This window comes from Geotrypetes seraphini, chromosome 15, assembly GCF_902459505.1.
Source record: "Geotrypetes seraphini chromosome 15, aGeoSer1.1, whole genome shotgun sequence".
NCBI lineage: Eukaryota > Metazoa > Chordata > Amphibia > Gymnophiona > Dermophiidae > Geotrypetes > Geotrypetes seraphini.
Window position 1 is genome coordinate 12,438,603 of NC_047098.1, and position 16,928 is coordinate 12,455,530.

The window sequence follows — 16,928 nt, forward strand, 5'->3', positions numbered from 1 at the left end:
TATCTGGATATAGCCTGGTGTTTTTAGAGAACCACTGACCGCCGCCATCATTGAATATTCTTCTATGTGAAACGCCTGCTCGGGTTAGAAGACTCTAAAGAGGTTCCAGAGAGGGGAGGAGTTCTTTCCGTTCGATATTCAACCAGCAGTGAACAGCATTTCTTTTGTCTGCTGCCTGCACTAAAATTGGAAATTTACTACCGAACTCTGTGTGGGCTTTGGCATTGAATTTCTGTTTTTGGGGTTGTTTTTTTTTTTAACACAGCGCATGCCTGGTTAAATCTATATTTAGGCTTAATCAACCATGGGCTAGTCGCTAGTGCACTGAGGCCCCTTTTTATCAAGCCATGTTAAGGGTTTTTTTTTTTTTTTTTAAATCATCGGCCTGGGCGATAAAATACCCTAATGGCTTGATAAAAGGGGGACTGAGTTAGGACCGCGATTTATGCAGTTCTGTTTAAGCACTAAACATGGCTGGTTAGATCCGAATATTGGAGTGTGCCCCTGAGACACCCCTGATGTGGCTGGCATTTTTAGCAACACTAGCTGGGTAATTGCCGCTGAAAATGACCATTTAATAATAATAATAACTTTATTCTTTTATACTGCCATAACCAAAAGTTCTAGGCGGTTTACACTAAAAAGAGCTGAACAATCAGTGAAATACAATAATACAGTAAAAAATACAAATATTTGTCAAATAGAATTTCAATAATAAAACTCACTAAGTAATAAACTTGTCGAACAAAGTGGTCTTAATTAATTTCCGAAAACACCAATAGGATAACATAGCTTGCTGAATACATTTACCTAAGCAAGATTGTTGCCTACTAGGAGAGACTGGAAGCTCTGAATATGTCTACCCTAGAGGAAAGGAGAGACAGGGGAGATATGATTCAGACGTTCAAATACTTAAAGGGTATTAACGTAGAACAAAATCTTTTCCAGAGAAAGGAAAATGGTAAAACCAGAGGACATAATTTGAGGTTGAGGGGTGGTAGATTCAGGGGCAATGTTAGGAAATTCTACTTTACGGAGAGGGTGGTGGATGCCTGGAATGCGCTCCCGAGAGAGGTGGTGGAGAGGAAAACGGTGACTGAGTTCAAAGAAGCGTGGGATGAACATAGAAGATTTAGAATCAGAAAATAATATTAAAGATTGAACTAGGCCAGTTACTGGGCAGACTTGTACGGTCTGTGTATGGCCGTTTGGTGGAGGATGGGCAGGGGAGGGCTTCAATGGCTGGGAGGGTGTAGATGGGCTGGAGTAAGTCTTAACAGAGATTTCGGCAGTTGGAACCCAAGCACAGTACCGGGTAAAGCTTTGGATTCTCGCCCAGAAATAGCTAAGAAGAAAAAAAAAAAAAAAAATTTAAATTGAATCAGGTTGGGCAGACTGGATGGACCATTGGGGTCTTTATCTGCCGTCATCTACTATGTTACTATGTTAGCTTGAAATGCCAGGGTCCTATCTAAGAAGGTCTTATATCTACACCCATTAATTTTTGGATAAGCAAATAAGTAGAAGTTTCTAGTTTCTCTTGATGGTCTATGCAACACAAAATGAGGAAAAAGGTAAGCTGGAGACAATCCCGATATCAGCTTCAAGCCACATACAAGCTGGTTAACTGGTCCGCGCTGTTCCCAGCTGATTAAATCGCTTTGGATATCAACTGGTTTGTTTCTGGAGGTGTAAATTGTAGCTGAGAGAGAGAGAAGAGCACGGGGGACAAACAGTGCGCTTAGATTGCAGACAGTTGTATAAGCTCTAGCAGAGATATCCATCTCGTTTCCATTATGAGATGATGGTTTTGAAATATCGGAAGCTTAAAGAAAGTCTAACCCCGCTGCAGCAAACGGCTCAGACAGGAGCCGTGCGCGGTGCATAGTTAAGTACGCTAAATTCATCGCCAGTAGAATTTGTTCAGTGAAAACCAAGCAGCTTTGAGGAGCCGAGTGGTCAAAACCCCTCCCCCCAGAAAATAATTCTATTATTCTCTCTCTGGCACTAGCGAACGCTTTGGTGTCCGGTTTAACCTTTGCCGTTTGTAACTTGCCATTTCTTAATGAGTCCTGTATGCTCTCTGTTGGACGGCCTGGCGCTCTGATTGAATTGTGACACTGGGCAACAGGATAATCAGAAGTTTTCTTGCCAAAAATGTGCTCTCCCATGCCAACTGCGCCTGCTTGTTGCCAGCAATGAGACTGGCCTTGGCTCATAAAAGCGTTGGCAAATCTGAGTGCTTTGTGGAGTCTGAAGCCGGGAATGGCCACACTTGGGTGTCGTGTACCGAAGTTAGAACTTGTGAGCCTTATGAAGACATCGGTGTGAAGGATGCAGTGTTCGGACGGTTTAACAAGCCGACGATAGAGCTCCTTGGCGTGGAGGAGAGCCTAATGGTTAGAGCAGTGGGCAGACTAGATGGACCGTTCAGGTCTTTATCTGCCGTCATTTACTATGTTACCTGGCAGAAACCCAAAGAGTAGCAACATTCCAGAGCTGAGATTGTGATGTCATAATGCCTCATTCCACCAATACCTAAGAGCCAACCTCAGCAGTGATGTCACAATGGCTTGATTAGATGGAACTTCAGTAGTTGGAACCTAGGACAATACCAGGTGGACTTTACAGTCTACGACCCAGAAAGATCAAAGAAGAGACAAGTTAATCTAATCGTGTATTTTTTAATGAGTATCAGTTATGGGCAGACTGGATGGACCGTTCAGGTCTTTATCTGCCGTTATTTACTATGTTACTGTGTTTAACCTGCTGCCATCAAAATTCTTCTCCTTTTGTCATTTTAATTTCCTTAGATTGCATTTTCCTCCTTGGTTCCCAAAATATGGTGGATGTTTACTGATGGTATTTCCTTGTATATATTGATATTTCATAAGAACATAAGAACATAAGAACATAAGAACATAAGAACATAAGAACTGCCATCTCCGGATCAGACCTTCGGTCCATCAAGTCCGGCGATCCGCACACGCGGAGGCCCTGCCAGGTGTACACCTGGCGTAATTTATAGTCCACCATATCTTTATATGCCTCTCTTAAGGAGATATGCATCTAGTTTGCTCTTGAAGCCTAGGACGGTCGATTCCTCAATAATCTCCTCTGGGAGGGCATTCCAGGCGTCAACCACCCTCTGAGTGAAGCAGAACATCCTGATATTAGTCCTGAACTTGCCCCCCCTTAGCTTCATTACATGTCCTCTAGTCCGTGTCAAATTGGACAGTGTAAATAATCTTCTCTGCTCTATTTTGTCGATTCCTTTCAGTATTTTGAAGGTCTCGATCATATCCCCACGCATTCTCCTTTTCTCAAGGGAGAACAATCCTAGTGTTATAAGTCTATCCTCATATTCCAGTCTCTCCATACCCTTCACCAGTTTTGTCGCTCGTCTCTGCACCCTCTCCAGCAGTTTTATATCCTTCTTTAGGTAGGGAGACCAATGTTGGACGCAGTATTCCAAGTGTGGTCTGACCATTGCCCTATAAAGCGGCATTATAACTTTCTCCGATCTACTCGAGATTCCTTTCTTTATCATGCCCAACATTCTATTTGCCTTCTTTGCCGCTGCCGCGCATTGTGCCGACGGCTTCAGGGTCCTATCTATCAGTACACCCAGGTCCTTTTCTTGTTCACTCTTCCCCAGAGTTGCACCTGACATTGTATACTCGTATTCCTTATTCTTATTTCCTAAATGCATTACCTTGCATTTCTCCACATTGAACTTCATCTGCCATTTCTCCGCCCATGTTTCTAACCGACACAAGTCGCTCTGGAGTTTCTCTCTATCCTCCTGCGATCTGATCGCCCGGCATAGTTTTGTATCGTCTGCAAACTTGATGATCTCACTGGATGTTCCTTCCTCCAGGTCATTGATATAAATATTAAAAAGGATCGGCCCAAGTACCGAGCCCTGGGGTACTCCACTAGTCACTTTCTCCCAGTCGGAGAACTTCCCATTTATGCCCACTCTCTGCTTTCGGTTTTCCAGCCATTTGCCTATCCATCTTTGTATATCTCCCTCTATGCCATGGCTTTGTAGTTTCCTGAGAAGTCTTTCGTGTGGAACTTTGTCGAACGCTTTCTGGAAGTCCAAGTATATTATGTCCACAGGCTTCCCACTATCAATTTGCTCGTTCACGGTCTCAAAAAATTGGAGTAAATTCGTCAAACACGATTTCCCTTTCCTGAATCCATGTTGACTGGGTTTCATCAAGTCGTGTGCGTCCAAGTGCCGGACTATGCTATCCTTGATCAGTGCTTCAACCATCTTGCCGGGGACCGACGTAAGACTCACAGGCCTATAGTTGCCCGGTTCCCCTCTCGATCCTTTTTTGAAAATTGGCGTGACGTTCGCTATCCTCCAGTCGTCCGGTATCTGTCCAGTTCTGATTGTCAGGTTTGCAAGTTTTTGCAATAACTCTCCGATTTCAACCTTCAATTCCTTTAAGACTCTCGGGTGAATTCCATCCGGTCCAGGGGATTTGTCACTTTTAAGTTTGTCGATCTGATAGTATATCTGGTCTAAGTCCACTTCAACTGTGGTGAGGCTGTCTTCTATTTCTCCTGGAAACACTTTCTCTGCTTCAGGTATTGTTGAGGTGTCTTCCTTCGTAAAGACAGACGCAAAGAAGGAATTTAATTTGTCTGCGATTTGTTTATCTTCCTTGATGTACCCTTTTCTTCCCTGGTCGTCCAGGGGTCCCACTGCCTCTTTTGCAGGTTTTTTCCCTTTCACGTATCTAAAGAAGGGCTTGAAGTTTTTGGCCTCCTGGGCTATTTTTTCCTCATAATCCTGTTTGGCATCCCTCACCGCCTTGTGACATTTCTTCTGATCATCTTTATGTTTGTTCCAGGCTTCGGTTGTCTTTATGCATTTCCATTTTTTGAAAGAGTCCTTCTTTTCTTTTATGGCTTCCTTCACCTGTATGGTAAGCCATGCCGGTTCTCTTTTGCTCTTTGTTCTCTGATCTTTGGAAATCCTCGGAATGGTTTCTGTTTCATTCAAAGTTGTTTCTTTGGATGTTAATTTAAAATTGTTATAAATAAAATTGAAGAAGAAAAAAGAGAAGCCACATCTGACTTGTGGGCTGCACATCGGATGCCTCTGGTTAAGTGGAATGAAAGCAGTAGTTTGCACATTTAAATGGCATAACATACAAATCGCATTTGTAGACCGCAAAACCTTGCCGTTCTCTGCGGTTTAACAAACTAAGAAGACTGAACAATCTCGGTGATTAACGAGTCGGTTCTCCAGGACTTTTGCAAATCAACTTGATTTTAACAATTTTCTAAAATGCATATAAGACAAAGAAAGAGATAAGAACATAAGAGTTGCCGCTGCTGGGTCAGACCAACTTGCCCGGCAGTCCACTCACGCAGCGGCCCTTAGGTGAAAGACCAGTGCTCTAAATGAGTCCAGCCTCACCTACGTACGTCCCAGTTTAGCAGGGACTTGTCCAACTTTGTCTTGAATCCCTGGAGAGTGTTTTCCCCTATAATAGCCTCCGGAAGAGCGTTCCAGTTTGTCAAAATCTCTTATATGAATAACTACGGGCAGAAGGGAAAACAGACAATGCAGTGGTTCACAATGAGCGATTGGGATTGATGAACGTAAATTGATCAACCATGCAAGACCTTATAACACATGGTCCCAAACTTGAAAAACATCCCAGCCCAGTGGTCTCAAACTTGCGACCCGGGGACCACATGCGGCCCGCCAGGTACTATTTTGAGGCCCTCGGTATGTTTATCCTAATCACAAAAGTAAAATAAAACAGTTTCTTGATCATATGTCTCTTTAGCTATAAATGACAATATTATTATTAAGACTTAACCAAAAGGAAAGATTTATAAACTATAAAGAGTTTTACCTCATGGAAAACAGTCATTTCTTTAATAAGACATTAACTGTTTTTTTCTGAGGCCCTCCAAGTACCTACAAATCCAAAATGCGGCCCTGCAAAGGGTTGGAGTTGGAGACCACTAGCTAAACTGTAACCATGACATCCTGTTTGCTTTTAGGAAGCAGAGCTGAGATTGTGATGTCATAATGCCTCATTCCACCAATAAGAGCCAGCCTCATCAGTGATGTCACAATGGCTTGATTGTCCTGTTCTCCCCTCTGCCCTCCAACCCAGCCAGCAGATTAACTGTTCCCCTTAACTCAGTGGTGTCAAACTCGCAGCCTGAGGGGCCACATGTGGCCCACCAGGTACTATTTTGAGGCCCTCGGTATGTTTATCATAATCACAAAAGTAAAATGATCATATGTCTCTTTAGCTATAAATGACAATATTATTATTAAGACTTAGCCAAAAAGAAAGATTTATAAACTATAAAGAGTGTTTACTTCATGCAAAATTGTCATTTCTTTAATGACATTAACTACTTTTTCTGCGGCCCTCCAAGTACCTACAAATCCAAAGGGTTTGAGTTTGAGACCACTGCCCTAGCCTCTACTGGCTGCTTTTTACCCACTGAACGTAACAGCCACATTCATGTGCAGTAGACTCTCAGTTAACCGGCCCTCTCAACCAACCAGAAAAAAAGAAATGTCAGCAAAAAAAACCAAATCAAAAAATTGTCTCCTGCATGCCTCAGACAACATCCAAAGTCTTGCTCCCGACCCAATACCCTCCCTTCCTCCAGCCCCAGAGGCATCGGCAGCAGAGGAAAGGCCCTGCTGGGGGCTGGCCAGAAGCTGCCTGTGTGTCGGCACTTCCTGTGTTAGTATCTGAACAGTAGCTTCTGTTTATAACTTCCTCCTTTAACGTGAAGAGTTTCAGTCTCTGGTAACCAGTGCTGAGATTGTGATGTCATAATGCCTCATTCCACCAATGCCTAAGAGCCAGCCTCATCAGTGATATCACAATGACTTCATTGTCCTATACTTGGCTTACTCTTATTAGTGATTTCTAGAGACATTTCTTTTTTTTTTTTTTTTTTTTTTCTTTTGTTAAGGAGGGAAGTTATCGACATGGGCTACTGTTAACCCCAGTTATTACATAGTAACATAGTAAATGACGGCAGATAAAGACCTGAACGGTCCATCCAGTATGCCCATAAGTTATACCCAATAAAAAAAATACATGGTTAGATTAACTTGTCTCTTCTTTGATATTTTAACTAAGGGCTCCTTTTACTAAGCTGCGATAGCGTTTCTAGTGCACGCAGGATTTTAGCGCACGCTAAACCCACGCTACGCGGCTAGAACTAATGCCAGCTCAATGCTGGCATTAAGGTCTAGCGTGTGTGGCAATTCAGCGCACGCTAAAACCCTATCGCACCTTAGTAAAAGGAGCCCTAAGTCTCATGGCATAAAATAGCATGCGTTGTTAAAGTAACTGCCCCAAATCCTGTAAGAATTTAAAGGGCTTTGGGGATTTTGCTGCACGGCTTTGAAAAAGGAAAGGGGGGGGGGGATGTTGTATGCCTTGTGTATTTATTTATATTTGCTGTTTTTCTCGGTCTAAAACTAAGATTTCTGGTCTGTCTTCTCTTGAAATAACTCTGCTCCCTGCTCGGACTCGGATGCAAATCCTGGCTTCGGTTGCTGGGCGGTAGTGAGAAGGGGAATGTGTTCCTGCTATTGTTTTCAGGCCCGATATTTATACAGACCTCCTGAAGCACGCGTCACTGTTCCTCTAGTGAGCAGAGGCAGTTTTTTTTCATTCACGCAATGCTTTGGGATATGTAAAATCATTTTGTGTTTCCTTTATTCTGTAGAGATAAAAAGAGCACCGCCTTGAAACTAAACAAGAAGAAAACCCGGAGAAGACACACAGATGTAAGAATTACTTATATATTCCATCTTACTTTTTTTTCGAGTTTCATTATTGACTAATTAATATATTGTATTCCCTAGAAAGAGCAAATGCCTATCAAGGTTATATGTACTGAATTTAACAAGAGAAGTGGGGGAAAGGGAGGGGGGATTGAAAACGCCACATTCAGACATCTTTAAAAGCAAATGTTCAGTAAGCTGTCTGTTTAATTTTATTTATTTATTGGGTTTTATTACTGGTCTTTATGAAGAGATTTATGAAGGTGGTGTACAAGGTTTTATTACATGTTTATCGCATATTGTGACCATTTGGTTTCATGCAACCTTTTGTAAGTCTGTTCTTCTTTTGCACAGAAGTTTCTAGGATTTTCCACAAAATTCTGTTTAAAAAAAAAAAATTAAAAAAATTTAAGCAGTCCAAAATTCTCGATTTAAAAAATTGCTGTTTTTGGTCACACCCACTGCACATTTTCATAGGTTTGTAGATTTGCTGAAATCTATGCAAAATCCTTAAAATGTAGATATTTGCAACTCTTTTTATCTGTAACCACAGAGCCAATAGGACTAAACTAATGTCCAGATCGACATTTTTAAAGTATTGTAGGGTTTTGGGGGTGTTTTTTTTTTTTTTTTTGCCTTATGGCTAAAGAAAAGCCAGCTAAAAATATATACACTTTATTGCCCTGGTTGCTTTTGTATTTTATTTTATTTTCTATTACAATTATAGCAGTTGTAAGCCCTAATGGAGGACGTCATGAAAAATTAATCTTGTGTTACTTGTAAGATTTCATAAGAACTTGGCGTTTATATTCCTTTCTTTATTTTAAGGAATTAACCCCCTCCTTTACAAAACCGCACTAGCATTTTTAGTGCCGGCCGCTGTGGTAACAGCTCCGACAACTCGTAGAATTCCTATGAGCATCCGAGCTGTTACCGCGGAGGCTGGCGCTAAAAACGCTAGCGTGGCTTTGTAAAGGAGGGGGTAAAATTGCCAAATTTAGCAAAAAAAAACCTGTGAAATCTGGTGAAAAGTTCCAGAAAAGATGAAAGCGGGAATTAAGAATTTTTGTAAAACTTAGAGGTCCTTTTACTAAGGCGCGCTAGCTGATATAGCAGGCGCTAAACGCTAATGCGCGCATGCTAAAAAAGCTAGCGTGCCTTAGTAAAAGGACCCCTTAATGTTTATTAAAGTGTCATCATATACAACGATATGGAAAACTCCTCATTAATAAGAAAGTGAACAATTTTAACTATAGCAAAACAAAGATACGTACCAAACATATTCCGTTACTGTCCCATTTGATTTTACCCCCAAAAGGGACCCCTCCCTCTTTTTCCCTGTCTTCCCTATGCAACTTGTTGAGATAGAATACATAGAGTATGACGGCAGGAAAGGGCCTTCGGCCCAACAAGTCTGCCCACTCAAAGAACCCTCCCCCTAAAAGAACCCTCCCCCTAAGCATTTCCCCAGAGTGATCCCATCGTCTCTTGAAGTCGAGCACATTGCTGGCTTCCACTATCTGATGTGGAAGACCATTCCATCGATCAACCACCCTTTCGGTGAAGAAGTACTTCCTGATGTCGCCATGAAGTCTCCCCCCCCCCCTTGAGTTTGAGCGGATGCCCTCTTGTTGCCGTGGGACCTGTAAGGAAAAAGATATCTTCCCCCACCTCAGCACGGCCTGTAAGATATTTGAACGTCTCTATCATGGTCTCCCCTCTCTCTGCGTTCCTCGAGAGAATATAACTGCAGCCTGCTTAGACGTTCTTCATATGGGAGATTCTTGAGTCCTGAGACCATCTTAGTGGCCATTCGCTGAACTAATTCAATTCTCTTCACATCCTTTTGATAATGTGGCCTCCAATGCTGAACACGGCAGAGGATTCTACCGCGGCCCAGAGCATTAAATACTCCGATGCTCATAGGAATTCTAAGAGCGTCGGAGCATTCAGTGCTCCAGGCCGTGGTAGAAACCTCTACCTTGGCTTAATTGATCACTCTCTCCTCAAAAATGGGTTTCCTGTCCTATTAACCCTCTTTCTTCCTCCCCTCTTAAAGTCAATCAATTTGTACCTTTGCATAATCTTTGTAAACCGCATAGAACTTCACGGTATTGTGGTATATGAGCTGTTATTATTATTATTATTATTAATATATAATCATAAGTCCTGATATTTCCAAAGCATACTCTATTGCTGATTAAGATTCTGTAGTTTCTTAAGTCGTAGAGCCGTCAACTTTTCCATTAAGAACACATGGGAAAGTCTCTTTTTCCATGAAAAAACCTGAAGGAATTGAGTACTTCCAATGAAATGTGATTTCAATGGGTTTTAATGTACAGCACTGCGAGCATTTGATAGCATTATAGAAATATCAAATGGTAATAGTAGCAAGTAATGTTTCTTAAACCAAATCAAAGCCCAAGAGAGCCAGATTAGGTGAAAGTACACTTCTTCCTCTAAATTTGCGAGGGTTAGGGGCAAAGCTGGACCGCGAATATGGAAAATTTGCGAATAACTTTTTGGGCTGTCTCTGACCCACCCCCGCCTCCCTCCTGCCTCCCTCCTGCTTCCCGGACCTCCCCAGACCTTACCTGGTGGTCTAGCGTTGATGCTGGCAGGAGCGATCTTCCTACGCTCCTGTCCTGTGCAAAGCTGTCATAAAAAAATGGCTGCCATGAGTTCCCGTTGTAGTCCCATGAGACCACGGGAACTCACGGCAGCCATTTTTGATGATGGCTCTGCACGGGGCAGGAGCGTAGGAAAATCGCTCCTGCCCCGCGTCACCGCTGGACCATCAGGTAAGATCTGGGAAGGTCCGGGCAGCCTTTAAAAAGTAGATGGGGGAAAAAATTGTGAATAACCAAATTCGCGAGTATTACACCCACGAATTTGAAGGGAGAAGTGTACTACAATATCAGGGTGGAAAATCATTTGTAGTTTGCCGTCAATTGTAACCCAAAACTGGCAATTTATTTTTACATTCCCACCACATATGATAATGGTTTTCATACACACACATAGAGCACAGGATCATTTTCTTTAAAAGTAGCATTTTTTCACCAGTAATTCACAAGGAAGAGCACTAACATTTCCCCCTGCCCCTTTGTTTTATTTTTTTGAGCTGACAAATCCCCTCCTGCTTTGTGCCCCCAGCTCACCAGGATTCAGGGACGGAATCTCTGGTTCCAGGGGCCTTCATTTTTGTCACGGTGTCATGGCCCAGTGGAACCCAGTTTTAACTGTGCTGGAAGTGCTGCATGCCTATGATTTTGTTACAAAGCAAAAGGTATGAGGGATGAAGCATAAAGCACTTACAATCATTGGTCACAAATTCCAGCAAGTATGTCAAGAGCTGTCATTTATGCTCTGATTTCCTGAGTTTGGGCTTTTTCTGATTTGATAATATGCGTTCGATAGAGAATGCCCAGCCAGAGGGTATGATTTGCTTTCATTCAATTTTTTCTGTTTCTTTTTTTTGTAGGACCCAAGTAAGGAATGTTTCACCCTGAAGTTCGATTTGAATGTAGATATAGAAACAGAAATTGTGCCGGCTATGAAGAAAAAATCACTGGGGTAATTGTCTACCTTGTGTTCACGTGTGCTTTTTGCCTACATAGAAATTTTTGTGCAAGGGAAAAATGAAAATTTGCAAACCTTTACAGGGTTTTCAAAGAATTTAGGCCCAGGATCACTAAAGATAGCGACTCAATCCCTGTTGGCCGATTCTCTGGCCGATTTTCAAACAGCGATTGATTCACTAGCAAGTTTGCATGCAAATGATTTGCACAGAGATGCAAATAATTTGCATGCAAACTCACTGACTCAATCGCTCAGTGAGTGATTTGAGTCGGTGCAGAGCCCTGACAGTAGTGACAGGAGAAGCAACCTCCTGTCATTGCTGTCAGGGCTTCTGCTTTTTTTAAAAAAATGGGACAGATGTTCTGCACGACTTAAACGTGCACCATCTGTCCCATTAAAAAAGCCAACAATGCCCCCCCCCTTCCCGAGCGACTGTCACCCTGCCCGCCTGCCTGCTCCCCCCCAAAAAAAATGGCAGGAGGGATTCCCACTCCCTCCTGCCACAACTCCTGCCGGCCCACCCGCTTCCCTGAAAAAACCAGCAGGAGGGATGCCCACTCCCTCCTGCCACCTGACGCTCCTCCTCTCCCCCTGCACGCTGAACTTAAATTTGGCAGGAGGGATGCCTACTCCTTCCTGCCATTGGCCGCATTGGCATCCCCGCATTGCCCTCCCCACAGAAATGGCCTCCTGCCACCGCAATGCCCCCACCCCTTCCCTTCCCTGTGTCCATACCTTTGTCGTTGGGAGCAGGAGGAACCACAAACATCTCCTGCTCCTCCACCCGGCCTGCTATGCCACTGGGCCTTAGACCCCTTGCCGGTGCATCATTTGATGTTCAGGGAGGTGCCTAAGGCCCTGATTGGCTCAGACGCCTCATGCTCCTGACTTTAGTGAATCAGGGCCTTAGGGCCCTTTTTCTAAAGGGTGTTAGAATCTGGGCTTACCATGTCAAGGCCTAGATTGCATCTCAATTAGATTATTATAATATTGTGTATTTAGGTCTCCTGCGTTACCTACAGTACAGAATACTGCTGTAATGATGCTTTCTCTTGTCAAACAAAATGATCACATTACTCCTCTTTTGATGAAATATCCTTGGTTACCAATACCATTTCGTATACAATTACCTTTTTAATTTGTGCTTGATCCCTTTATATGTGTAGTTGCATTCTGCAAGGTTTCATTCATTATGTACAGGGTAGTACAGAAAAAAATGTCAGTTGATTTAGGATTGATTTGCCTGTTTACATTTAAAATTAAGTATGGAAGAAACTGGGTTTAGTCATTCTGTTCCCCTAGATCAGGGGTCTCAAAGTCCTTCCTTGTGGGCCGCAATCCAGTCGGATTTTCAGGATTTCCCCAATGAATATGCATGAGATCTGTGTGCATGCACTGCTTTCAATGCATATTCATTGGGGAAATCCTGAAAACCCGACTAGATTGCGGCCCTCAAGGAGGGACTTTGAGATCCCTGCCCTAGATCCAGCGGTTTGGGGATGTTGGTTTTGAAGAATGAGTTGAGACAAGACGGAGGGATGTGATTTGGAGGGCTGACTGCATTCTCATGGCCTGAGGTTCTTTTCTTGTCTTATAAATGACCTGCTGGTTATGTCTGTAACTAGCCCAGGATGATTTAGTCACGGTCCCACGGGCTGTAGCTCTGTTGTGGTTGGACTACTGTAACTCCGTAATGTTAGGGTTACCACAAGGAGGGATCCAATGGTTATAGCTATTATCTTCAATACCATATTCACTATAAAGTTCGAAAGTTGACTTTTTAGGACTAGGATTGGAGGGCTCCATCATATTTTCAGGATATGCTAACTACTACAGTTCGATGTCTCAGCAGCATTTGACACGGTCAACAACACTCTGCTGCTAAGTAGACTACCTGAAATAGGAATCTCACGAATTGTATTACAATGATTCCAAGATTTCCTAACGAAAAGACACTACAGAGCGTTAAAGGATGGAGCCTTATCTGACTACAGTTCTCCATCATGCGGAATACCATAACGATCATAGCACTATTATGTAGAACATCTTCATGACCCCATTTAACTCAATAAGCCTCAGACCAAGGGAATGGCACTTCTCACACGCAGATGTCTTTCTATTAATCCCTGCAAGTCTGAACCGAGCAAGCATGACTAACTAAAGTGTAAAAGTGGGTGGGGAGGCACCATCTCAAACGAAATGCTGTACGAGGAAGATGAATTTTGGCGGTCTATTGGATATACGAAGAGAAGGAAAGAGATGAGTCAAAGATGACTCTGAGGTTGCAAACCGACGAAACAAGGAGGATGAAACCATTATCCACCGGAATAAAGAATGGAGGTAAAAGCGCTCAGATAAAGTGTTCGGTCTTGCACATATTTCGTTTTAGATGACCGTGAGACATCCAGGTAGCGATGTCAAGACAGGCAGGCTGATACTTGGGCCTCGATTTCCCTAGAAATTTCAGGTGTAGAGAGAGAGATTTGCAAGTTGTCAGCAAAGGAGAGGGAAGCCATGGGAAGAGATTAGGGAACCAAGGAAAGAAGTATAAATGGAGAAAAGAAGAGGTCCCAGGACAGAGCCCTGAGATACACCAACCGACAGTGGCATGTAACTGAGATGGTGCTTATTTCTGTGATACATAGAAACATAGAAACATAGAAAGATGACGGCAGAAAAGGGCTGCAGCCCATCAAGTCTGCCCACTCTTCTGACCCACCCCATCAAGTCTGAGTGCTAATGACCTAGTTCCCTAGCTCGACCCCCGTAAGGACCCCACGTGGATGTCCCATTTGTTTTTAAAGTCGAGTACACTGGTGGCCTTGACCACTTGCACCGGAAGTTTGTTCCACTGATCCACCACCCTTTCTGTAAAGAAATACTTCCTGGTGTCACCATTAAATTTCCCTCCTCTGAGTTTGAACAGGTGCCCTCTTGTGACCGAGGGACCCTTAGGGAAGAATATATCGCTTTCCGCCTCGACACGACCTGTGATGTACTTAAACGTCTCAATCATGTCTCCCCTTTCTCTACGCTCCTCAAGAGTGTAGAGCTGCAGTTTATCCAGTCTTTCCTCGTATGGGAGACTCTTGAGTCCGGAGACCATTCTAGTGGCCATTCGCTGGACCGATTCAGCTCGAAGCACATCTTTTCGGTAGTGTGGTCTCCAAAATTGCACACAGTATTCCAGGTGAGGTCTTACCATGGTTCTGTAGAGTGGCATTATGACTAGCTCAGTGTCGGAAGGGGTTGCACGCTCGTTTATTTATATGTGCTTTCTGGGCTTTGAATTTTAGGAAGATGAAGCTGTTTATCTGCTAGGTATAATTAATAAATGTGTGACTGCTTGCCTGCTATGCACTCATCAAAATGTTTCAACAAGTGAATTGTCAGTCAGCACTGATCTGTTCTGCACCGATGAACCGAAAACATCTTTTGCAAGAAAGCTGACGTCTTGAAGCATTTGTCCCCGTACGCCTCATGACGAAGACCGCACACCATTTTAGTGGCCTTCCGCTGGACCGACTCCATCATTTTTATATCTTTTTGAAGGAGAATTGTACACAATATTCTAAATGAGTCTTTTATACAGGGGCATCAGTACCTCCTTTTCCCTACTGGCCACACCTCTCCTTATGCACCCTAGCATCCTTCTAAGAGATCTAATTTAAAATTCCAAAACTCTAAGTTAAATTACAAAGAAAACTTTTTTTTTAGAAAAGTATCTGACTATCCTGCCAACCCCCCCAGAAGCTTTACCCCCATCTCACTTTTACAAAACCGCGAAAGTGGTTTTTAGCGTAGGCTGGCGTGCTGAATGCTCTGCCCTGCCAGCCAACGCTATAAAACGCTTTTGCAAAAGGCAAACTCTATATGTACTCTATATGTACTCTATATAAACTCTATATGTAACATATGCAGAAGCATATGTTACATATAGAGTTTACTTTATTCAGTAAACTCTATATGTAACATATGCTTCTGGTGAACACAAATCTGGTTTCATTTATTCTCTATTAAGACGAGTAAAGTATTCAAATTAAACTTTGGACAGTTAGCACTGAAAATTCCAAGCATTCTGGTGTAAACTCATTACCTTGGCTATGAGAGCTTAGCATACTGTAGTTGACTTGTAGATTATTAACAGATTGTCCCCCAGACCATTTGAAGTTGTTAAACTTTGGGATAAACATATTCGCTTCCGTGCCATGGTGCTGACCTTTCAGCCTGGAATGTTGTCAGAAGGCTGGAGAGACATTCTGGGGGCTTCTTGGAAAGGTGAATCGATAAGGAGCACGGAAGTAAGGTCTGCACGGGAACAGGGATAGCGGGAATCCCGCGGGATTTCCCCCTAACCCACAGGACTCCCACGGGGACCCCCCTCTGGTCCACGGGACTCCCACGGGGATGGAAGGCTTTGGAAGCAGGGTTCATCCATATAATATAATGGACACGTCAGCCTTAGTAAAAGAGGGGGTTTATAAGTTAATTACCTGAACAGAAAACAAAAAAAGGGTTCCACCAAAGAGATTCCACAAGGAAAACAGCAGCAGAAACACAAAAGAAACTGTGGAATTGATGATCCTGTCAGAAGTAATTGCTGCTTTTTATGGGGACGGGCGGGAATGGAGAAAATTCCTTGCGGGGATGGGTGGGGACGGAGAGGATCCTGACGGGGACGGGTGGGGACGGAGAGGATCCTGGCGGGCAGGGATGGGTGGGATTTCTGTCCCCGCGCAACTCTCTCCACGGAAGTCCAAATAATGGAAGGCTTGCACGATGCAATGGAAGGGGGGGAGGGACAGAAGATGGAGGGAAGAAGTGTTAAGTATAGAAGGCCAATCGAGATTAGGGAGTTCAGTTTCTGAGCCAGTGCACTTTGCACGAGCTGTTGGGAAAATTTTTCCGTGTCCGCTAGCAGTGGGAAAATCCCCTCATTAAAACTGTGTCTCATTATTAACATTGTTTTGCACATTCCTTTATTAAAGACAGTCGAATGATGTTACCTTATGAGATATAAAACAGCAAAACCATTAAAAATCAAGCTGAATTGTAGAAAATATCTTTCTTGGACCTTAGTCTCACCTAAATTAAACTGACAGGGACAAGCCTCAGATAACGGAGTGGTTTACCTTATGGCAGGCATTTTGATCCTGTTGTTTTTAATCAGTATACTGTACCTGCATGAGATTATGGCTGTCCTCTGCTCTTGCTCTGGATTGAAAGAATTGTGAAATCCTAGAGGCCAATATTCAAAGTGGCTTAAACAGCCAGAAACGGATCGTGGCTAGCTAAAGCGCTTGAGTGGGACTATCTACTGATATTTCGTGGCAATCAGTTAATGCTGCTCAGTATCACCACGGCGACCTGTCAAATGCACGCATGACGATTGCGCGCACGACAAATGCACGCACTGAATGGGATACTATTTTGTATTTTTGAGGGTTACCCCCCCACTACACTTAAAACACTCACTTCCCATCTAGTGTGACATGTGTAAGGGTTGCATGATGATTTTCAGAACCCTTTACATAACTGAATATCTGGA

The 16,928-nt window shown here is 43.2% G+C and overlaps 1 protein-coding gene across 3 annotated transcripts in view; it reads left to right on the forward strand.

Annotated features, from left to right (window-relative positions):
* PLEKHG5 (pleckstrin homology and RhoGEF domain containing G5) overlaps positions 1–16,928 on the forward strand; it is a 252,202-nt gene that overhangs the window by 128,880 nt on the left and 106,394 nt on the right. For all 3 annotated transcript variants that reach the window (XM_033922899.1, XM_033922902.1, XM_033922903.1), the window contains 2 exons: positions 7,741–7,801; positions 11,283–11,374. In XM_033922899.1, the coding sequence (XP_033778790.1) occupies positions 7,741–7,801; positions 11,283–11,374 (153 nt within the window). The remainder of the gene's footprint in view (positions 1–7,740; positions 7,802–11,282; positions 11,375–16,928) is intronic.